Source organism: Phoxinus phoxinus (assembly GCF_949152265.1).
Source record: "Phoxinus phoxinus genome assembly, chromosome: 15".
NCBI classification, from domain to species: domain Eukaryota; kingdom Metazoa; phylum Chordata; class Actinopteri; order Cypriniformes; family Leuciscidae; genus Phoxinus; species Phoxinus phoxinus.
The window spans coordinates 32,313,291-32,338,488 of NC_136890.1; the positions used below are offsets into that span (position 1 = coordinate 32,313,291).

General features: G+C 38.3%; 1 protein-coding gene across 1 annotated transcript in view; it reads right to left on the reverse strand.

Moving 5' to 3' along the window:
• gcn1 (GCN1 activator of EIF2AK4) overlaps positions 1 to 25,198 on the reverse strand; it is a 63,198-nt gene that overhangs the window by 24,880 nt on the left and 13,120 nt on the right. Inside the window, exons 14-36 of the mRNA XM_079636702.1 lie at positions 24,706 to 24,879; positions 24,464 to 24,616; positions 21,992 to 22,084; positions 21,485 to 21,560; positions 20,758 to 20,917; positions 20,482 to 20,671; positions 20,276 to 20,400; positions 19,219 to 19,397; positions 19,034 to 19,127; positions 17,319 to 17,432; positions 15,882 to 16,080; positions 13,627 to 13,776; positions 13,252 to 13,433; positions 11,980 to 12,060; positions 11,764 to 11,907; positions 9,964 to 10,088; positions 7,473 to 7,662; positions 7,131 to 7,201; positions 5,289 to 5,454; positions 5,015 to 5,209; positions 2,716 to 2,962; positions 789 to 910; positions 314 to 428 (exon numbers count right to left, since the gene is read on the reverse strand). Coding sequence (XP_079492828.1) covers positions 314 to 428; positions 789 to 910; positions 2,716 to 2,962; positions 5,015 to 5,209; positions 5,289 to 5,454; positions 7,131 to 7,201; positions 7,473 to 7,662; positions 9,964 to 10,088; positions 11,764 to 11,907; positions 11,980 to 12,060; positions 13,252 to 13,433; positions 13,627 to 13,776; positions 15,882 to 16,080; positions 17,319 to 17,432; positions 19,034 to 19,127; positions 19,219 to 19,397; positions 20,276 to 20,400; positions 20,482 to 20,671; positions 20,758 to 20,917; positions 21,485 to 21,560; positions 21,992 to 22,084; positions 24,464 to 24,616; positions 24,706 to 24,879 — 3,345 coding nt within the window. The remainder of the gene's footprint in view (positions 1 to 313; positions 429 to 788; positions 911 to 2,715; positions 2,963 to 5,014; positions 5,210 to 5,288; positions 5,455 to 7,130; positions 7,202 to 7,472; positions 7,663 to 9,963; positions 10,089 to 11,763; positions 11,908 to 11,979; positions 12,061 to 13,251; positions 13,434 to 13,626; positions 13,777 to 15,881; positions 16,081 to 17,318; positions 17,433 to 19,033; positions 19,128 to 19,218; positions 19,398 to 20,275; positions 20,401 to 20,481; positions 20,672 to 20,757; positions 20,918 to 21,484; positions 21,561 to 21,991; positions 22,085 to 24,463; positions 24,617 to 24,705; positions 24,880 to 25,198) is intronic.

Sequence of the window (25,198 nt, forward strand, 5' to 3'; positions counted from 1 at the left end):
CTCTGCATTTCCATGTGAAACAGTGATTAATAAATAAATTATTATAATAATATAAAATAAACAATAGTAATTATGATATAAAAAAATCATTATAATAATTAAAATAAAATGTACTATAATAATAAATATATGTATAAATATTAAACGTATCAATTTAAAAAACAATAATTATAGGGTTGAACACTACACACTCTCAAAAACTATTTAGCTTCCCAAGAATTCAGACACACACACACAAAAAAATGCATTTTTACACATTCATATGGTAATATTTGATGAATACTGTGTCGACAGTGTGCAGTGATGAGCAGACCTGCTTTGGTCCTCCAGGACTCCTCCTCCAGTGCCACCAGCAGAGACGGCAGCACCAGCTTCACCCCGTGAGCGCTCAGATTCCTCATCACAGCCTTGGCACAGTCGTCCGCAGCCTGACACACAGACCAACGACAAATCATGACGCAGCATTCATTTACAATATTATCTATTTCTCCATCCTTACGGAAAGCGGACAATCACAGCCAAATAAAAACATCTGATTATATTATTATCATAGCATATGTGATAATGGTAGTGGTTAGTGCTGCACAATTTAGCATCAATATCGCAATGTGCGCATCCACGATAGTCACAAGAAAAAGGGAAAAACTTGAAGTCTTCACGCCTACTTGAACACTTACAAATACAGGAAATACATCATGCAAGTAGACAAGTGGTCAAGTGCAAAGACCACAAGTGTGGGCAAATAAAACTGGTTATGATGCAGTGTGAGACCGGAGGAGTGTTCGTACCTCTCTGACGTACTGGTTCCCATCACCGAAACAGAGCAGCAGGTGAGGGAGGACGTGGACCACATACGGTTCAAATAACTTCCCCAGCATGTTACACAACATCTCAAACGCGAACAGAGCACCTGTGAGAGAGAGAATTAAGGGCTTGGTGTTACCTTCAACTCTATGCTTTAGCTCAATTATAACATTAGGGCTGGGTATCGATTCAGATAATCCAATTCGATTCGATTTCGATTCGCAACCTCTGAATTCGATTCGATTCAATTTCGATTCTAAATTCGATTCCCGATTCGACTCAATGAATATAGATTTAATACAAATCCTTTATTTTTAAACGGTGAACATAAGTTTACGAGTGGTTAATTCATAAAAAGAAATAGAGCCACAAACCTGTATATTAAACTTTTTTTTAATTTTAGTTACTCTTGGGTACATTAAAACCCAACTTCAACTGCATACAATGAATAGACAGGATTTTGATGCAAGATGAAAAATTGATGCTGAAAATTAGACAAGTCAGAACAGTCGCATGCCTTGATCAATCAGGATCAGGTTATTTTATGTTTAAGAGAGAACTAACATAAAATCTCACAGCATTATCTGTAAAATGGAGGCTGCAAGCCTAGAACACTGTAGGAAAACTAATACTGGCTTTTGGGTGATAGGTATAAATAAATATGGCAAAAAAAAATATTTTTGGCCTTTGAGAATCGATTTTGAATCGACCACATTTTAAAAATCGATTAATCGAAAAAAAAATTATTTTCTTGAATGTTTAACTTTCTGTGGAAAGGAAGAGAGCAGGGAATGGGAACAGCACACAAGCCAGACTCGAACCTGCTTTACCCACATGTGCACCACAACTCATGCACTGACCACCGGCTCAAAATCAGTCCATTTATTTCATCATTACTTATTTCTTATTACTGGTATCCTTCATTTGCATTGGTGTTTTTAATTTCAGTTTTAATGTAATATTTATTTATTTATTATTAATAAACAACCTTAGTTTATTACCTCCGCTCCAACCTCCTTTATAGTCCAGAGCTTAAACTCAGTGAAAGTGTTTGTGATGTGCTGATGCATTTATTTCCATCAAGAAGCATTGTATTGGTCATTACAACATGCTAGAAACATAATAATCACTGAAATAATGAGCCAATCACAGACTCTTAACCCTCTGGGGACTAAGCCCTTTTTGGTCCGTTTTCTAAATTTTTACATTTGGGCTTATAAACCATATCATATGTAATGGTGACGGGACACCATGTGTTTGGTATCTATGGATTCAGAAGACCCTAAGCTAACATAAGCATGCATGTAATGCGTTTATAAAGGAAGTATGAGTGAAAAATGTACAATAAACAAGAGAATTTCAAAAACGAAAATGTTATTTTTGTCATTTATTACTGAAAATCACCCCTCACACAACAATAGTGAACAGTTTTTGAACAAAAGATATATTTTCAAACCCTTTGCTTGACAGACATTTGTAATTGTTTGCGCTCTGTGATGCTCCGCTCCGTTCGCTCTCTGTCTCCTCCACTCGACGCGGTTTGTACATAGCTGTCCCTTTACTATGGTACCATCACTTGCAAGGCTATTAGCTAGAATACGTCATGGTAACCTTCCTCTGATTGGCACCTCTCTATCATTAATAGTTTTTAAGAAAATTACACATTTGTAAAAGTACGCAATTTTGGGCGATACCGCCCAATTCGTCCCCAGAGCGTTAAACATTTGCCTATTTAAATCCAAACAGCACATTTGGTCAAGCAGTGTATAAATGTATAATAAAATATTAGTTTTAATAAATATTAATATATATATATATATAATTTGTCATGCCAATAAAGCACACTTAACTGTAAGGTAAAGCATTAGTTTTTCCTTAAACAATGCCTTGTTAAGCCGCAGCCTCCCTCACCTTCTCTGCGTCTGGAGTTCTTCTTGTCCTGGATGGCGTCGGTCAGAGTGCTCATGATCTCCTGCTGTTTGAGAGACAGGATTCCCAGACCTTTGACCAGCCCGGCCAGCCCGTACGCGGCTCCCTTCCGCTCGGCGTATTTATCGCTCTCCAACAGGAGCTGCAGGAGCTTCCGCACCATCCCACCAGCGTCCTCCTTTATAGCAGGAACCAGAGGAGGAAGACAACTCGCCACCGACTCCTGGACCTGAGCAGCGCCAGACAGAGACGGATGGATGGGAATATTTTAACGCTGTCATTTATATGCACCACTGTCACTTAATGAGACAAATAACCAAACAGTTACAAATACATATACATTATATATATATATATATATACACACACTAGATAGCAAATCTCAACTGCTTGATTGCTTGTATCATCGAAACATTTGAACTACCGTATATTATCGCCCAGCTCTTATCTGTTAAATACGATTATGAAGATTAAGATCATGTTAATAATGCATGGAAAAGCTGCTTTGTAGGGCTGGGATGATACACCTACCACGATACTATCACGATACTTGGGTGCCGATACGATATGTATTGCGATTATGTATGGCGATTCGATATTGCAATGTATTGCGCTCGCTCTTTCTTTGGGGAAAAGCTAAATCATACACTTATACAGACTGTACATGATGTACACGAGTCATATTCACAAAAACAATTCATCACATCTTTCTGACTTTTATTTCAGAAGCATCATACAATACTACATTCTCTTGAATAAAACAGTCACTTGTTGCCACCTAGTGGCGAAAGAATGTAATCGATAAACGCGTTATTTTAGTTTCTATCAAAAGCTGAATTACTCTGCTTTTGATTGCAGTGTTTATATTTGAACTTATATTTTTATCCTAGTACTTCTGTGATAATATGAACTATTGTATCACAGAAATAATGATGCTATGAGGCTGATCATACTGTTTGTGATTCTCAAACTCTCTCTGGGTCAGCGGCTGCGCCAACACAGCTTTGAATGTTGCGATATGATTGACAGACACTTTACGACACTTAACACTCATTCCATCCTCTGTTGGAACAAAGTGGTTAACTTCTGTCAACCTCATCTATAAGCAAGGACAAAAATAAAGCAATTTAATTTGAATTAATATCGAATCTGTAAACAAACAAAAAAAATCACGATAGTTAGGCGAATTGTTTTTTTCTCCCAGCCCTACTGCTTAGAAACAATGGAGCATTGAGAAAAGTGCTATAAAATTAAACTTGACGATCTGAGATGGATGTTCAAAGGGATCCCTGGGTGTTAAGTCACGCATGGCTTAAAATAACGAAAATGATGCCTCTTACTGAAATATGTAGTAGAAAACCCATCATTTTTATTTTTAAAAAATCACATCGTTTTATACATATTTTGAACTATAAGAGGCGGCATTATTCTGATGACGTAAAATGGTTGCACTCCGTGAACTACAAGCGCTATCTGTTGCTATTTTTACCACAATACATCTCGCATTAGACAATTCTGAAAATAAAATACTGACATGATGACCACAGCTACTGAAAGAGCTTACAGGTGGCGATGGATATAAGTATAGGTTTAACCCAAATGCTGTACCATGACTTTTCCCCCAAAAGGAGTGTAAACGCCCCAGCTATCGAGGGAAATTAACATCTCTAGCGGCCGCGAGTCATGATTAGCGTCGGCATGTTGACATCCTAACAGATGGTATCTAACATTTCTTGCTTCAGCCGTTTGTAAGCTAGTCGAGTAGCTGTGGTCCACTAAAAGACTCAAAGGCATCAAGGCTAAAGTGGAGAGAAAAAAGAAGCGGGTTTTTATAAAGTTTTGTCATCCACAGGTATCTTCCCATGCTTTTCTCATCCTATTATTCCAAGAAAAGCACTCTTATATTGCTTCTCTTGTTGCCTTTTGACTGAAAATGACAAACAAAAGCCACACAATGTGGTATCGCATTTTCTGAGTTGTATTTTATTTTCTGAGTTGTGTATTTTGAGTTGTGTTGCATTAAAAAGCCAAAGACTATAGAAATAAGCGCCAGTAGCTCACCGAGTGAAACGTCATCGACGCAGAATGTACTGTGTACATAACAAATGGCGCCCCCCATAGACCAAAAACGATGTCGACTTTTTTAAATAACATACATTTTCATGGGTTTTCTACTACATATTTAAATAAGAGACATAATTTTCGTTATATTAAGCTATACATGTCTTCATACCAGGGGATTCCTTTAATACAAAGTAAACAAGCAAAATTAGCTTCAGACCTGTTGTGATGGAGTTGAGAGGGCAGTGATCAGCTTGGCCATGATGGGTTTGACTTTCGGGTCACTCTTGTCCAGATGTTTGGCCAGCGAGCCCATGAGGATGACCACACTCTGCCTCACAGAGTCATAGCTGGCGTCCTGCGGCGCGCTCTTCAGAAACTCCTCGAACACGGGCAGCAGAGAGCTCACGTTGTCCTGCGAGACAGAAACAGCATCAGAGAGTGAGCGTGGCTTCGGGAGAACGAGAGCGAGGCGTCTGATGGAGTAACACTACCTTGCCGTGTGTGTTGAGAGCGGACAGTGCCGCCTCCAGCATGCAGCGCCGCACCTCTGTGTGTCTGTCGTTAAGAGCGTCGGGCACAAAGAACAGGAACAGGGGCAACACCTGACTCTCATCCAAGAACTCAGCCAGTTTATTCAGCGCCAGAGCAATGCCACACCTGCACACAGGAAACGCATCACTCACAAGCCCGTCCCAGGGAGGAAACTGATATATGACTGATTTTTAACTCAATCCTGGTGAACCGCATCTGTAGCATGATGTTGATTATCGCAAATAACCCTTTGTAAGTTACTTTGTAAACACACACATAATGCATTATAAATGGAAGTTCTGTGGGCAAATGTAGTGTTAAATACATTTTGAAGGTATAACCAGGATATTACATGTCTTTGCATGAGACTGACATGTGTCAAGTTATCCAATCACTTACCTCAAAAAGAGCTTGAAAAGATAAACAAAGTAAACTTTATCTTGCTATTCACGCATGAGTGCTAAAATTATGTAAAGAATGAAATCTAAAATGAATAGCCTACCTAAACTATATAATAACTTTTTTTTATAATGTTAATACATACATAAATAGAACATAAACTAAAACTAAAAAGAAATCAAAAACAAAATAGACATTTTCTAAATAACTATAATTAGAAAAGAAAGAAAAACTAAACTGAAATCAAAAACCCAAAAAAGAAATAAGACTTTTCTAAGTAACTAAAATTAAACAAAAAAATACAAACTAAATAAAACTAAAAAGAAATAAAAAACATGAAATAAAAAAGACATTTTCTAAGCCACTATAATTTCTATAACTCAGACATTGCCACAGATGTTATCTAAATACAATGGATGAATAGATAGATAGATAGATAGATAGATAGATAGATAGATAGATAGAGCGAGCGATAGATAGAGCGATAGATAGATAAATAGAGCGATAGATAGATAAATAGAGCGATAGATAGATAAATAGAGCGATAGATAGATAAATAGAGCGATAGATAGATAGAGCGAGCGATAGATAGAGCGATAGATAGATAGATAGATAGATAGATAGATAGATAGAAGATAGATAGATAGAGCGAGCGATAGATAGATAGAGCGATAGATAGATAAATAGAGCGATAGATAGATAAATAGAGCGATAGATAGATAGAGCGAGCGATAGATAGAGCGATAGATAGATAGATAGAGCGATAGATAGAGCGATAGATAGAGCGATAGATAGATAAATAGAGCGATAGATAGATAGAGCGATAGATAGATAGAGCGATAGATAGATAGATAGATAGCGCGATAGATAGATAAATAGAGCGATAGATAGATAGATAGAGCGATAGATAGATAGAGCGATAGATAGATAGATAGAGCGATAGATAGATAGATAGAGCAATAGATAGATAGAGCGATAGATAGATAAATAGAGCGATAGATAGATAAATAGAGCAATAGATAGATAGAGCGATAGATAGAGCGATAGATAGATAGATAGAGCGATAGATAGATAGATAGAGCAATAGATAGATAGAGCGATAGATAGATAAATAGAGCGATAGATAGATAAATAGAGCAATAGATAGATAGAGCGATAGATAGAGCGATAGATAGATAGAGCGATAGATAGATAGATAGATAAATAGAGCAATAGATAGATAGAGCGATAGATAGAGCGATAGATAGATAGATAGATAGATAGATAGAGCGATAGATAGATAGAGCGATAGATAGATAGATAGATAGATAGATAGATAGATAGATAGATAGATAGATAGATAGATAGATAGATAGATACAAACTAAGCAAAAACTAAATTAAACTGAAACTAAGTGCTCTTACCTGGCCTCCCACTGGTCTGGAGGAGCTTCAGAAATGATGCGTCCCAGAGCGTCCAGAACCGGAGGAGGTCTCTGAACACAAAACACACACAAATCCCTTAGCATCACTCAAAGCAATCCCATAAAAACGTCAATCTAAAGTGATTCGCCTTTACAATGATGGCCATTCAATTTTATAATATTAGGGCAATGAATAAAAAAAACGAATTATAAAAGCCCATCTGAGTGATTTATGACACTTAACACAGCGGCTTTAATTTCCCAGATGAATTTTAATTAAGTGCTACAAGGCTTAATGAAATATTGATGTCTGGGTCTTAAATCTCCAGTGTGTGAGACTCACGTAGAGTTTCTGGTGGTAGAGCTCAGTGAGTTGGGCCAGAACGGTGGCCGACTGCTCCTGGTACTGGCTGACGGCGCTGGACAAAGCCTCGGCACCCGCTGACCGCACCGCCTCCTCGTGGTGGATCACATCCTCGATCAGGAGCGGACAGAGTTCAGGGACCAGATCCAGACACAGAGCCTGCCAGAGTCTGACACACACACACACACACAGCATGAGCAACACTCACACCACTGCAGAGCGGTGCAACAATAATCAATGATTCACTGGTGTTTAAAAATCATTGTATAGCTGCTGAAATAATGGATTTTATATACAGCACTGTGCAAAAGTCTCAGTTTTAGATATTTAGATATTTTGCTGTAGTGTGTCAGGAAAAACTATCAGTTTCAAACGTTCCTTTTGCCATTAATTGTAATAATCCAGTGAGATGTTTGCATGCACAAGCAGTCTGAAAACAGCCGGTCTGATCTGACCTCACCATCAGTCAAAAACATAAACAACTGAGACAGAGTAAATCCAGAACTGCAGCAACGTCTTCAAGTTTCTTCAAGCGTCTCGGAGACATTGCCAGAGTTCTTCTGGATTTAGTCAGGTGAAATAATGCATATTTTTGATCATTTCATTGTATTTTGACACTAATGCATTCACTTTAAAAATGTACATAATTTTAGCTGAATATATATATATATATATATATATATATATATATATATAATTAGCTGGTGAATTATTAATATATATATATATATATATATATATTTAAAAAAATATTTGACACATTATTTAAAGGGGTCATGACATGAGAAACCAAATTTGCCTTGATCTTTTGGTATATAAGAGGTCTGTGTACCATTAAAACGTCCTGCAAGTTTCATAGCTTAAGACGTCCTCCCCATTATAAACGAATCATTTATTTAATCAAGCGCTAAATACAGCTCGTTCTAGATCCATGGTAAGAAGTGACGTCACGGTACGAAGTGACGTACCAGCGTTTGCATATAGACCGCCTCCAGCACAAGACAACTACGCTCATTTCGTATCATTGTCGCGCCGCGCACGCGCACCTCACAAGTGTTCAGTCGACGGACAGCGAGTGGGTCTGTGTACAGTAACATTACGATGTGCTGTTCCTGGCTGTGGACAAACAACATCTTTGAATACGCTGCGAAACAGTCACGTCCCAGTCACGGCAGTGTTAGTTTAAGCGTTTGCTCACCGTGCCGACTATTCTGGGCTCAACAACGATGACGCAAACTTACTTTTTATCATGGCTAATATAAACACATTTGTATAAGAGAATCTTGAAAATATGTCGCCTTTCTAGAATGCCTACATGTGATAGAAAATTAAAAATGTTGCCTTTATCAATGCTGCATCTTCAAATATGGCCTGTGCATGCATTTTTGTCCGTGGTACACCCTATCATTTCATTGGAATTAGTTAAATAATGTTAAACTGTTAGCAAATTAAGCTATAGGATAATTATGCAACAATAATCCGTTTTCAAGTGTCTCGGGTTACAATATTTTTATTAATTCAAAATAGTTTCACTTTCCATGTGGACACGGGCTGATCCAGTCTTCGTTGTTGTGGTGATCGTTCATTTTCCTCTGATTCCGGCTCAAACATAATAAGGTTTTATCATTGCAAGAGCCATCGCTTCGCATTCATGCATCACCCGCTACTAAACAGTTGCGCCGAATCCGCAAATGTTCTGGCTGGGGGCGTTAATAATTGATGCATAGGCACTGACGTTAGCCAATCATAACAGCGGGCGTTAACACTGAACTCTTAAAGGGGAAACACCCCCAAAACAGAGTGTTTGAATCAGAGGATGAGAAACAGGGTGGGAAAAGGTCATAAATCACTACATTTTAAACGTTTTTTGTAAAAAAAACTATAGTAATACTATAATTGCACCTAAGGGAACATAATAATAAAATAAAAAAAACATGTCATGACCCCTTTAATTTAGGTGATATATATATTGGTATATATATATATATACAATTTTTTTTTAAGATAAAAGTCTTTTAACTTCAGTAACGTCCATGAGTTAAGCTGGTGACAATGTATTTTTTTTATTTGATTAGATGTTATTCCATTTTTTTTCCAACACAAATGCATAAAAAAATATATTATTTATGTTTTTTTGTTTTGTTTTACTGTGACAATATATTCCATTTTAATTCAACACAAATGCATTTTCACTTTTTGTGCTTTTTTTTTACACAAATGAGAGATGCTTGCTATAAAACTATACATCAACAGCAGTTCATTTCCATAGAATAGCCCAGATGGCAACTGTGAACAGCACTGAAGTCCACATGACAAACCATTTCCCAGAGCCCTGTTTTCAGATTAGCTTGAGTGTTGTTCCCTGGAGTGAGCTTTAACCCGAACCAGACTCTGATGTGAAACTGATTAGAACCAGCACCACAGGCTGCAGTGTGTGAAAGTGATTCTACAGTAAAACGGCATGACTCACTTCTCTGCCAGAGCTCTGCCCTCCTCCTCCACGTCGAATTTGGCCACCCACAGTCTCCTCAGCATCTTCAGACCGCTGGCGTCAGCGCTGTCGGTGGGTAACGCCAACTCCATCTCCAGCAGACCCTACGAGAGTCAGTCCACAGGTGTACTTAAAAACATTTCATAGTAGACTGTCAATACAAAGTAGGGCTGCACGATTAATCGGCATTTCCATGTGATCGCACTTAAACCGGTTTGGCTGCGATTATTAGTCATGCACAGCTTGTCATTGATGAACGGCTCTGTAAACGCTGCTCCGTCTGATAGCATTGAGAGCTTGAGTCACTTATAACGTGGATTTGAATAAGAACAGCTTTCCAAACACAAAAGACAACATTTAATAACATGTTTTTACTCCAAACTCACTTCATAACGACAGTTGAGGATCCTTCTGTGAGATGATGCGCTTCTTACACCGAATAAGGCAGTTGTGTGTTTATTAGTCATGTTCAATCAATCAAAGCGTCTCAATCTTCTGTTTATACAGATACAGCGATAGGGATTTCCTGGAATGACGTGCGTTGTCTACTACTTCAGTGGGGCATATTTGGCATGTGTGTGAGACGCCCTCTGGTGTTCAGATGGATATGTTGTGTGGTGTGGTGTGTGTGTGTGTACTAGTTTGTCCAGTTTGAGTTTTAGACCATTGGAGTGAGGACAAAGAGAGTAAAGTGAGGACATTTTGGCCGGTCCTCACTTTCTGAGACCCCTAAAGGCCTGTTTGAGGGTCAAGACTTGGTTTTAGGGATAAGGTTATAATGAGGTTTAGGGTTCGGGATCGGGTTAGGCACTTAGTTGTGATGGGTAAGGTTTAGGTAAACTGCCAGAGATTGCATTGTGTCAATGAATGTCCTCATAAAGATAGATGTACAAGTGTGCGTGCGTGTGTGTGTGTGTGTGTGTGTGTGTGTGTGTGTGTGTGTGTGTGACGCCCTCTGGTGTTCAGATAGAGCAGTATTTACTACCGATCAGCTGCTGCACTGACAAGGTGCGCATAAAAATAATCGCAGCCTTTGCCAAATCGCGTGCGGTTTCATTGCGATTACAGTGTTTTCCGGACTATAAGTCGTTCTGAAATATAAGTCGCATCAGTCAAAAAATGCGTCATGAAGAGGAAAAAAACATATATAAGTCGCACTGGACTATAAGTCACATTTATTTAGACATTTATTTCACAAAATCCAAGACCAAGAACAGACATTTATTCTGGAAAGGCGAATTATTCAGCTGCACAATAGCACACAGAACAACAGGCTGAATAGTGTCCGGTGTGTTAACGTAACACACTAACAGTTATTCAGCTACACAATAGCATGAAGAACATATACCTGGGAGGCTGAATAGGCTAAACTAACATTAGCCAGTGAGTCCAACAAGCAAGTTACCGGTAAGCAAGTTCACCAAGCTCCCGATCTCATCCCTCAACACTGGGTACATTGAGTTCATCCTCTGTGTCGCTTCTGAACAACTCCGCCAACTAGAGCGCCCTCTCGCGGCTGTAGACGGTAATGTTTTCTCTTGGTTCATCTCAGTCAGTATGAATTAATTTTGATATATAAGTCGCACCTGACTATAAGTCGCAGGACCAGCCAAACTATGAAAAAAAGTGTTGAAACTATGAAAAAAGTGTTGAAACTACGAAAAATGTGTTGAAACTATGAAAAAAAATGTATAGTCCGGAAAGTACGGTAATTGTGCATCCCTAATACTGTCAATACAAACGTGTTCAAAGGCAAGATGACATCAGAAAGGTACTGACCCTCAGCGCAGCGTCTCTGACTGAGAAGCACGAGGACAGTAAAGCCTCCAGCAGAACGTCGATCTCAGGCTGTTCGGCGAGTGAACATCCCTCCTGTCCTCCAGCGCTGGTACACAGAGCCGTCAGGCAGTCTGATGCCAGCACCTGCAACAACACACACAGTCACAACACAACTCCCCTCAAATACTGAGTGTGTCTCTTGATTCGAGGCTCTACCTGAAGGCGAATGGTGGACGTGCCGATCACTTTGGTCAGAAGCAGCAGCATACTGACTCTGGGCAGCAGCTCTGGGCCAGTCTGCACAGACAGGAGAACACATTCATTATAAACGTTTCAGTTATGCACACATGGATAGACTCAACATAAATATGCACGCATGACAATTTATTAATTGCAAATCCTCTTAAAATCATGGGCACATGAATGAGATTTTACTTTATAAACATGCACAGATATAACTGGATTTTTTTATAAATTTAATTTTTAATGTATAATTTATTTTTGTGTATTCTAAATATAAATAAAACATATTTAAGTTTATATTATATATAAATAATAGTAGTAATATACAAATATTTACATTTAATAATGTAATCTTAAGTTTTTTTTATTCAATTAAACTTTAAACAAAGTGTTATTGATATTGTAAGATGCAATAGAGATAAATAATCAAAACAACAACAATTTCATATAATATTTCATGTCAACAACAAAATTCATCTCGTATATAAATCATATCCTAGTGCACCTAATTGTGGTCAACCATTTATTAATTCCCTTAATCAAAAACAAAAAGTAATCAGAAAATCACAAGAGATCGCTGCAGTAACAAATGACAACGATTCAGACAAATAATAATAAAAATGTCTTGTTCCAGAAGCTGTTTAAATTGGATATATGTCACAAAAAAGACTTTAAAAATATTTTAAAGGCCTGTTCAAATCAAGAATTATAACGATATCTATATTAGCGTCCAAACCGGCGGACGATAGAGTCCTGTTTTTCATAAGCACGCTGCAGTTTTGTCGTCTGCCGCTTTAATGCTCAGGCTCTTAAAGCAGGATGAATTCTGATTGGCTGTCAATGTTTTTATCGTTTATCAGCTGGAAAAAAATCGTTGTGAGAGTGATTAAAACGATACAGTTTCTCTGCCGGTATCATATTAGCTGTGGTGTGGACTCTGATATTCATTATATAATCAGAACGGATTTTGAGAACTATATCTTTATGGTTATCACTATATTTATCATCCTTTGTGTGAACGGCCCTTAAGAATGGCATGCTAATTAGTTATGTATAAGAACATTTACATGTCAGTTTACGGCACGATTTGTTCCTCATTTTTAATATCTGACCAAACGCACAGAACTTAGGATCGATTTCAAATCTGAAATGTAAAATTGAATTGAAAAATTCCTGAATGACTTCAGTTGATGGATCAATAAATCAAAACCACAGATTAATGGCAAAGCAAGAACCCAGCAGTACCTCGTCTATGACCGTGTCGTCCGAATGCGCCCGCAGCTGTGCGTGTGTGTTGATGACCTGTAGCGCGCGGGTCATCGTGAGCTCCGTGTCCTCTGAGGATCCGCTGCTCTGACTCAACACAGCCTGAAGAAGCGGGAAGCAGAAGGAGAACGCCGGCGCCGGCAGGGGAAACGCTTCTGACCCTGCAATCATTCAGAGGTTTGCCAAGTTACAGAAGCGCTTTATTATTTGTTTGGACCATGAGCCTGAGGTCCACTTTCTTGCACCAAAAGACCTGTTGTAATTTAGTTTTTATGTGCATTATCTCCCCTCAGCTGCATATGTGTGTGTGTGTGTGTGTGTGTGTGTGTGTGTGTGTGTGTGTGAGTGATTCACCAGTTTTGGCGTCTCTCTGAGGTGTCGTGTTTGTATGCAGCAGTAAGATGGTTCGCTGCGTCGCTGTATTCAGATCTTCTTGAGCCCAAGCAGGATCCAAATCACACTCTGGCTTCAGCTGACGCAAGGTCACATGACCCACGAGAACCGCTAAACATATAGAGAGAAGAAAAACAAATCTGAGCCACATTCACACATGAAAGCAAAAGTAGACATCCGTTATTCACACATGCTAAAACAATCAGAACGGAATGTTTTTAACCCTGTAAAGTACGGAAGAGGATTAGGGCCAGGCAATAATAAAAAAATAAAACCATCTCGAGATTAAAGTCATTATAATGCGAGATTAAACTCGTTAAATTTCGAGAAAAAAAGTCGAAATACAATCTTGAGAATAAACTCATTAAATATCGAGAATTAAGTCGTTGTGTTGCGAGAAAAAACTCGTTAAATTTCGAGAAAAAAACTCGAAATACAATCTTGAGAATAAACTCATTAAATTTCGAGAATAAAGTCATTGTGTTTCGAGAAAAAAAGTCGAAATTAAATGTAGAGAATAACGCATTCAATCAGTGTTCATTGCATACTGATATCAACCGCATCGAGGTTTCGTGGTTTCCCAGGATACCACAAGACGCATTATTAATCGTTGTTGGTTGTGTACGCCTCCATCCACAGAATGTAACGACTGTAACCATATACAGCTAATTGCAATGCTGTACGGTTTTAATTTATCATAGCTGTCCATATGCCAGAGTGCATTTGGGCCAGCGCAAGTGGCGTCTTCTCAAGCGTCTCCTTCGTCGTAATTCCACACCTTGAGCATCAACAAATAATGCGTTTTATGGTATCCTGGGAAACCTCGATGAATTTCATGTTGGACAAAAGCGAGTACATCGCGCAAATTGGACTGATTTTTTCTTCTAAAAACACCTAGCCGACCTAGACCATGTTCTATTCTTTGTTACTGCAAGAAAGTAAAAAATATAGATTGACTAAGTGATCTAACTCTGCCATGTCCTCTATCAGTAGGGAGTTTATTCTCACAATTACTTCGACTTTTTTTCTCGAAATTTAACGAGTTTTTTCTAGAAACACAACGACTTTATTCTCGCTATTTAATGAGTTTATTCTCGAGATTGTATTTCGACTTTTTTCTCGAAATTTAACGAGTTTTTTTCTAGAAACACAACGACTTTATTCTCGCTATTTAATGAGTTTATTCTCGAGATTGTATTTCAACTTTTTTCTCGAAATTTAACGAGTTTTTTTCTCGAAACACAACGACTTTATTCTCGATATTTAATGAGTTTATTCTCAAGATTGTATTTCGACTTTTTTTCTCGAAATTTAATTTAACGAGACATATGAAATATTAGTCAGAAAAATATTTTCAAACCTTCAGACAAAATTTAAAAAAGAATAGAAGTTTGTATGCGTGTTTTTGCGTATAATATTAGATGCATCAGGCTTTTATGACTCAAATAGTCTGATATAGTGAGGACTCAAGGAGGAAAAACACCTCAATTTTATTAAGAGGCCCAAACTGAGCAACTGTGCCAAAACACAAGATGAAATTCTGATAGCTTGTTATGTAAGTCAGTGAGATCTTTATAACAGTATAGCAGATACTTGCATAAAATGCATATTAATATCAGCTGTCACTCTATACCTGCCAATAATGTCTTTGTAAGATGATAAGAAAATGACTAAGATCAAATATTTTATGATCCGTCTCTGTAGTTTTCAAACATATAATGCAATACAATGATGATTAAGAGATGAACAAATAAACCGTCCTCCAAAACCTGAAGATCATATTAACACTTACATTTGAACATGGTTTTTCTAAAAAAAAAATGATGCATGGATAATCAAGTAAGCCTCAGTTGCTTCAGTGCAGTAAGTGTTTATCTTGAAATATGACTAACAATATTAAAGATAATCTTATGTCTACTCATAAAAATCATTAAAGATTTCACAGCAAAAGACACGTGAACCACCATTATACTAAAAGGCCTTTTACTTGCTAATAAAGTATGAACTATCAATCAGACGACAGAAGGCATAATTATAATAGTAGCAACAGGATTTTCAGCAGTTTTGATGATGCTGATCATCCAGAGGCCTTAGAAATGTGCACATCAAACAAGATACAGTAGTTTTATAGGGTTAAACATGCATTTGCATTCACAAAAACGTACATAAAACATTTATATTATAAAAACAAGGAAAATAGGAAAAGGAAGGCTTACCCAAGGAGCGCAGGTGTTTAGGCATCAGAGCGAGGCCGATGCGCAGGAACACGGGTTTGACGCGTGGAGCCGCCACAGGAGACTGCAGGAGAGGAAGAAGAGCCTGCACGACTGCAGGAAGATGAACCCAGATCAGAGGAGGACGACGGGCCAGAGTCGCCTCTAACAGACCCATCGCACACTGCAGCTCCAGGTCCAACTGAGAGAGAACAAGAGAGACACGTCTCAATGGTGTTACACTTAAAGACACAAAAGGATCACCGGTTTATTCATGTACACCATATTTCACTCTACATCGTTCGTGCTCAAACCAACAACAAACGCACTTCCGGGAACTTCATAAAAGCAGTCCCTCCTTTTTCCTTTCGGTAAACAGTCATGTGTAATCTTAAACAGTATTTAGCCCTGAGATATACGTGCATTTTCCTATCCGAGCCCGGCCCGCGTCCGACAGGCATTAAGATATTTATGTCTGAGCCCGACAGTTAAAATGTACTACTTCTTTTTTTCCTTCTCATACTAATATGACACATGTACGTTTGTTTGTGTGGTAAGCCCACTTTTATTAAAGGTCCCATATTGTAAAAACTGATATTTCCTGGCTTTCTTCATGATAGCAGAGGTCTAGGGGCTGTGAAACTACCATATAAGTTTCAAAACAGTCGATCCACAGACAAATGCATAAAGTAGCTGTGCCTTTTCACAAGCCGTTGTGACTTCCGTATAAATGTGGTGTAAGAACTACTCAGTCTCCGCCTTCAGTCACCACCCCCACCAATAGTGGGTCACTCAGAAAACAACAGGCCAATCAGAAGAGAGGCTCATGAATATTAAGTAGACAGGCCAAAATCAACCTGTTCTTGGCAGAGCTCCTGAGAAAGGAGCTGTGAAATATATATTGAGATGTTTTTTGGTACTTATACCGTATATATATATATATATATTCTTAAGGACATCAAAACCTAAAATAAAACTTCAGAAAGTTGTACAATATGGGACCTTTAAGCAACTGTAGGAAGGCATTCGGAAATGTCAACAGATGAGAGTATCAGCGCACACGGAGCAACAAGCGCACGTTAACACAGGCGCGCGCACATTATGCACGTGTTACGTTGTCACAGCAACATAAACAAGTTTCCGCACACAGGAAGACGGATGTTAGGGTAATATTTTACATTTATTTTAATCACAAAAGCAAACCTTTGTATCAAGTGAAACATGACCATTGGCTACCTACATAATAAGCTGTTTTAAATTTAAAATGTTCAATGCCTTATCACGCTAATGTGACCGAGCCCGACCCGAACCCGAACATCATTTTAAAAATATCTGTCCGAACCCGGCCCGGCATCCATCCTCTAATGTGCATGAACACACAAACTTAACAATTGGTTTGTTCACGCTGATGATGGGCTTTGGTAGCGTATGACCTCTCACCTCCTGCAATCTCTTGCGGATGCCGGACTCTTTCTCCAGCTGGTTCTGCATCATCTCCTTCTGTTTGCTGGACAGCTGGATCTCCTCTTTGATGCCTTTCTTCTTCTTGATCTCCTGAAGGACAAACACAAGGGGAGGCTCAATCAAACGTGCGGTTTTAACACAACACACTACACCAGATACTGTATCCTACAATGCACTTAACTTTGTTTCATTTGTCAGTGTGGTGGATGAACAGGATGCTATATTGTCCATAATTTTTAACGTCTAGACTTCTTTATTTGGTCTAAGACATTTTAATGGTAATGGCTAATGCTGATATAAAAAAATAGCCAATATATAATAAAATATTTAACAGGAAATAAGATTGAAATTGAATTGTATATATATATATTTATTTATATTCACTATATATTTTGCACAATATTTAATAGGGCAGTCAACAGATTGACACTAGGTGCCAAAACCAATAGATCAGTCTATAACAATTTTTGTTATATAACTGTAATTTGCTAAATAACTGTATCTTCAACATGACAACTAAATTAAACAGGTAATGAGATAAGAATGTTCTGTATTTCAGTTGGAAATATTTATTGTTGCATACTGTAAATACAATTTACAGTAACTATTCAGTAGGGCTGGGTATAGATTCAAATTTCAAGAATCGATTCGATTCCGATTCTCAAGATCTTGAATCGATTATCATTATTCGATTCGATCCTATCTGATCCGATCTTATATTTTTAAAATAAAAAGTTTTAACTGTTCATGAACAATCAAGTGTTTGTATTAAATAACATTCACAAACATACATTAATGTTGTAAAAATGTATTGTTCACTCAATGTGTTGATGTTAGATAAGGCATTAATGTTAATGAATGGTCTCTTAATGTAGTGTTACCAACTAAACAGGAGATAAAACGTGTTTTGTTTGACTTGACTGTCCTTTTATTTAATCCAAAACTGCGTTCATATTTAAAAGGCTTTTTAAACTAGATACAACCGCACACGATACCACTTTAGGGGACGTTCACATATCGCGTTTTATGCGCGTGCAGATTTGTTATTTCAAATGTAGGCACGCGGCTTATAATAGAAGCATCTCAACAGGTCATGTGACAAAAACCAGCGGCCTTTCCGTAACAACATGGAAAGCTCGGCCTGAACAGCTGATCATCGCTGTACAGGACGGCTTTTTATTTCTCATCTCAATGAATATATCTAGTAGTAAAGCTAATGCAAGGGCTAAAAATCAATACATTTTTTGATGATACTTCCTCGTCATCATGGAGAGCGCAGTTTGCACCGCTTTCTCCTCTCCACAAGCGCGTGCTTTCCCGTTGCGTCTGCCGTTGCTATGCAACCATGAACAGGCGGGCCTGGAAAACAAATTTGCACGTGCAAAAAACGCGCTATGTGAACGGCTCTTTCCTCCTTTCTGGTCAACAAGTGGATTCAGAGAAACCGCATTAGCAGCGCCGCCGGTCGCCATGTCTCAGTGTGTTTATGGGGAAAATGTAGGCCTATTATTAATTCGATCCTCTGAGTTACGGATCGATCTTTAGAAATGAATATGAAAATCTATTCAGAATTGGTGAATCGATTTTTTCAACACAGCCCTACTATTCAGTATGCACACTAGAACATACAGCCAGAAACAACTTGTTCCCTTTAATATTCCAGCGGATTGTTTGCAGTATTTCTCTCTCACCTCTTGAAGCTCCATTTCAATGATCTGCTCTTTGAAGGAATACGCCTTGTTCTCTCTTTTCATGTTGCCTTTCTTTGTGCTCTCCTGCTGCGCACTGCCAAAAACAACAGCAGAAGAACCATGTGATTCTCATTCATTCAATACCTCAAAGTTCATTCCATCTGGACTAATTCAGTTCACTTTACCTCATAATGATGCTCTTATCATAAAGTTCTCCCTCTGGCGTTCGCATGATTGCATATTCCTGACGCGTCACCTGGATCATCGCATGATTGGACAAGCGGTGGGTCACGTGATCCATGACACGTGGCAGCAGTTTATTTGGTGACAGAAGCGATAGAGAACCGACAGCATTCTGAACAGCCTATAGCGAGACACAACGACAACCATAAATCCAGCAAACATCTGACCCGAATCTTAAATGTGTGTCCTATTATATCAATGCAATAATTAAGATATTTTGATGTTTATCAATTAAGTCTCTTAAAACTACATTTAATCGAAAATACAGTATATACACAATATATATCAAATAAGATGCATATAAAAAGGCTACAATTAAATTATACTCATTATAATTATTTTTTTGCAATTTTGCAATTTTTAATTTTCACAATGAACAAAATAACAACAAGAATAAGAAATGCTACAAATACAGATCTTCCATTTGTTTCATACATTTGAGTGAGTTTCTTAAGTCCATTTCCACCATCGTATTTTACATTTATGTGCTTCCAGTCTCAGGTTCATTATAAATTGTACACAATATATATATATATATATTTTTTTTTTTTTTGTAGGAAAATCAGAAAATGGGCATTATCTATTGATAAGTCTGTCAACAGATATTAATCTTAAATGTATGCCCTGCTATATCAATGTGTGTCCTACTATATCAATGCAAAATTAAAGTCACAATGAAATCAAACTACACAAAACTATTTATGCAGTATTTATTATAAAATATTTATCCGTGCTACACTCTTTTTTTATTATTAATGTGCCTTGTAATCTTGAATCAGAAAAGCTTCCCCTCCCTCTTGCAGTGACATCTCTTCTCTTCTCTGACGACGAGGGCGGGGCAACCTGTCACTCACATGAGATCCGCCAATAGCAAACCAGTAGGACAAAATCAAGCCCCGCCCTAAATTTGTTCTTGTTCCAGAATCCGTATCACTTGAATATACGCCACAATAGGGAAGAAAAGACTATCGCAACTTCTCATGCCGACTTGAAACGCACCTGGTTGTCTGTGTTGGCTTCTAGCAGGCGAGGTAGAATCTTCTCCAGGTGTTTGTCGATGAAATCAGCAGCGTTCATCTTCATAGTGGACAGCAGAGAAGGCCACAACTCAGACCTGATGGCCACTGAAAAAGAAAGAGCGTGATTAACAGCTATTGGGATATTCCCGTACGGATGCAATCAAATCCACTGGGAGAGAGACGGACCGATGGAGGGATGATGGGTAACGATGAGAATATCCAGGGCCAGTTTCTCAGTCTCTGCCAGGTCGTTCCACTGGGCCGCCGCCGCGCAGATAACCCTCAGAGCGTCCAGCAGGATCCGCGGGGCAACATACGAGCGTCCCATCTCAGTCAGCTCACCCGTCTCCGTATAAAGAGCATCTGACGGCAGAATCTGATTCAAGAGACGTAAAAATTAGCAAATTCAAAACACGTTAAATGTACAGTAGCCTAATCGTTCAAGTCCTCTTCATCCCTCACCTTGTGTTTGTTAATGATGACACGCAGTTCTCCCAGAAGGCCGTGGGCCAGGCTGGATCCGCCCAGCGAGGACAGGAGCTTCTTCACGGTCTGGTTAGCATGTTTACGCACACACCACTGTCGGGACAGCAGCGCCATAACTATGGCCTGATGATACATCCTGAGGACGGCACACAAGGGTTTGAGTCACATGATCAACTCACAGATGCTTATGAAGACGGCAAGAGTTTTTGCAGTATTGCAGAATGCCAAAATTAATTTACTTTCTTAACCCTGTCAAAGTTGCGTTAGGTTCAATTACTAAATAGAAAACTAAAAATTACATAATTAAAAACTAATTAAAAATGTTAAATACATCAAATAATTTAGAAATGAACAGTCAATATTTTTTACGTAATGAGGCAAAACAAATCAAGCAAATTTTAATTTCACATGCATTTGTGTTTGCAAATCCATAATTAAACATACAATACAAGATCCCATTAGGCATTATTTTGCATATCACAGCCCACTTGTTGCCTTTAAGTTTTCTGACTGAATATTCTTTATCATTACGAAATTAACATGATTTACAAATGCTTAGTTTAGATGTTTGTTTACATTTTTAGCAACAATAAACTAAAACGTAAAATTAAACGTAGAACACAGGAAACTGAATTCCCTCTGCCAATTCAATGAATAATTCAATTCTACACCAAACATTTCAGGGAAGATAGTAGTGACTCACTGAGACTTGCTGTTGTTGAGTCTTTGTGGCTGATCCAGGAACAGTCTTTCACACAGCAGCAGGATGGTGCACAGAGCTGTGGGTACAGAACACAGGTGTGTGTGTGTGAGTGTGAGTGTGTGATCAACTTTACTGATCAGTGTTGTTACTGTTAACTAAAACTGTTAAAAAATTATTTTCATTAATAGAAATGAAGCTGAAATAGAATAAAATACAAACATTAGATGAAAAACAACTTTAAACAACTGAAATAAAATAATTTGAAATACAAAAATTATAAAAACCGAAAAATTGATTTTTTAAAAATAGAAATAAAAACCGGTACTAAAATTACTAAAATTATAAATGAATTTTTGAACATTCAAGCATGAAAATCTATTCTAGTAGAGCTCAAAAACAATATCAAGACTTTGTAAAAAGCATAATATTGCCTTCTTCGTCTAACCGCTTAAGGCAAAAAAGGCACATCAATGAAATCCTAAAATCGCCTCTGGATAAGTTTCTGACCTTCTTCACTGGCCTGAGAGAGGAACTTCTCAGTGGTGAACAGAGGCTTCTTTTCATCCAGTATCAGGTTCCAGAAAGACACCAGCTTCGCTTCTAAAGACACAGAAGAACATGATGGTCACCAGCAGCATTAGACACCGGAGGAGGATGTCAGTCTCAGTAGATGTGTTTACATCCAAAATTGCGAATTTAACTTGTGTGCAAAATTGGAATATCGCAAAAAATATTTGCAAATAAAGCAGCATTTCCCTCCCATGTGTTCAAGAGAACATAATCATAACTTCCTGGGAAGTTGGTGCAAAATATATGTAATAAAACTGGAAGTTGCTGCAACCGGGGAAGCCACTGTAGCTCTTTCTACCTTTATTATCAATGACTTACGTCTCAGAGCGACAGCAACACAATAAACACTGTCGTTCTCTTGCGTTCGGATGCTGGTGTTTGGGAACGCAATCATGCGAGACGCTTTTGGAGGAAATTAAACCAAATCATTCTGATGACAGACTTTGGCTCAAAGTGGTTTCAGAACCACCAAACCAACATTTTGAGACGCTGTGATGCGATTGGTCTGCTAGTAAAGTCCAGTTATCCAACCAATCCTCTGTTGAGGCAAAGTCACAAAAGTGTTTTGTTCCGCATCAAGGGATTTATTCAGTAAATGTGTTTCCATCATAGTTTAAAGAGGTAGTTCACTTTAAAATGAAAAGTCTGTCATACTCACCCTCAAGTTGTTTCAAACCTGTATGAATTTCTTTCTTCTGCTGAACACAAAGGAAGATATTTTGAAGATTGTCAGTAACCAAACAGTTAACTGGTCCCATTGACTTCCATAGTATTTTTTTTTTCCTACTATAGAAGTCAATGGGACCAGTTAACTGTTTGGTTACTGACAATCTTCAAAATATCTTCCTTTGTGTTCAGCAGAAGAAAGAAATTCATACAGGTTTGAAACAACTTGAGGGTGATTATATGATGACAGAATTTTCATTTTAAAGTGAACTATTCCTTTAAGCTTATGTCTTCTTATCGAATAAATAAATTTATTACATGGCTTGGTTGAATTCTAATGATCTGATAACAGAGCGTTGCCATGAAAAACAGAGCGTTGCCATGTAAAACAGAACGTTGCCATGAAAAACAGAACGTTGCCATGGACGCAGCCATAGAGACGCAACGGACTATTTTCTTTAGCAATAGAAAAAATGTTTTTTCTTATAAACCATATAAATAGTTTTTAAATCAATAAATTCCTTTTTAAATCAATATTTTGTGTAAAATTATTGATTTATTTGGTAGGTAGCCATGTAATAAGCGGGATAATGTATAGCGAGTTGGTTGTTATAGCGAATACAACTACGTAAGGGATAATACATTATCCATTACGTATTAGGGATGTTAACCGATGACCGTTTGACCGTATCAACGTTAACCGATCAAAGTTGTCGGTAGTCGGTAAAAAAAAAAAAATCTCTAAATTTGTCTATTTTAGACAGTGAACTAAACGCTACTACAGTTAGCCGTCTCATTCCAAGATCTTTTTGTGTGAAGTGAGCCAATCCCTCTCACTCAATTTTTCTTAACTCGCATGTTTGAACTTAATAAACCAATAAAAACATTCTGCGCGAGGTCACAGCGTTTGGGTTCGCGCGCTCACAAGGTTTGTGAACAGTAAAGGCTACTCAGGCTAACACACTCGAGGTTAGAGCCAGGGCAGACGACAGGATGATGCGTGCGAGGAAAAGTAGTGTGTGGGACCGTTTCACCAAAAAGAATGAGACAGATGTAAGTTGCAACTTGTGTGATACAGTGCTTAAATATGGAAATACATTACAAATACATTTCAGTGGTAACAGATAAGGTGATGATGATCATCATCTTTCTTTATTATTGTTAGCACTACCTTAAACTAAAGCGGCATCTCTTCTGAGCTGTCATTTTCTTAAATGAGCCGCGGCAATGTTTCAAATGAGCTTCTAGCGCTAGACAAACGCCTTTATTTTCAACGCGATCACCTTGTACACAAACCATTTCGAAACTAAGAAGTAATTTGTCCTCCGATTACATACAAGCTCCTCGGCGCCGTGTTTGCGGGACTCATGTTTCGCGCTGTTGGGGATTTTAAAAAAGTGACGTGAGTGGAAGGGCGGCGCCGTGTGTGTGTGTGTGTGTGAGCGGGAGGCAGAGCGGCGGAGAAGATGCGACAGAGTTGCGAAATTGCAGGCGCGGCTCGAAATGGCTGTTATTTCAAATAGCGTAGCATATTTTAAACTAATCGGATAACCGGTTTCAACCGGCTAATGAGGCTCGGTGGTCGGTCAATAATTTTTTTTGTTTTCGCCATCCCTATTACGTATCCGCCTCAATAGAGTGCATTCGTTTTTTATGTGGATTTTTTGAATTTATGTGCATCTTGGCGTTTAAATCCAGCGTTTATATGTAATATCCCATAAATCCCGAAGTGTGAACGCTCACCAGACACGGAGTCGAGCACAGACAGCCGACAGAGCAGCACCGAGGCGGTCACGCCCTCAGACAGCAGTGCATGCTGGGTATTCTGGGCAGCAGCTTTCTCCACAGTCTGGATGAGGAGGGGTAGGAAGTCAACAGCCTGACTGAGAGTGTCACCTGAACAGAACGAAGACACACAGATGCTGTTTATTTTGACAGCAGCACAAGTATAAACCCACGTGAAGCACCACAGCAGTCCGACTGACCTTTGAAAGCCCCGATCATGGCCTGGAGATACGCCTGACGCACGAGGGACGTGGACGTCTTGAGGCCGAAGGCTTTTTTAAACCATTCCCTCAGTTCTGAGGGTACGCTCACCGTCAAACGGCCCGTCCACTGAGATAACACAGACACCGCATGTACCAGCGTCCCCTCATGGACTATAAACACACAAATACAACAATCAGCAGATATTAGGCTTTTATGCATGTTTAAGAAATAAGACCTTTTAAGATTGTTTAGCGTAAATTAAATTAAATCAAATCGCAATAAATAGCTTTAGCTAGTTGCATGGAAACATTTCTCATTTAATTTAGTTTAACTTGATGTACCAAGTAAATACAAATTTATAAAAAAGAATAAACAATTATGAAATGCAAGACCTTTTGAAATTGTTTAATGTAAATTAAATTATGAATTTAAAACAAATTTTGCAACAAAACAAGTAAAATATTAATTTTAAATCTTTAAATATCAAAC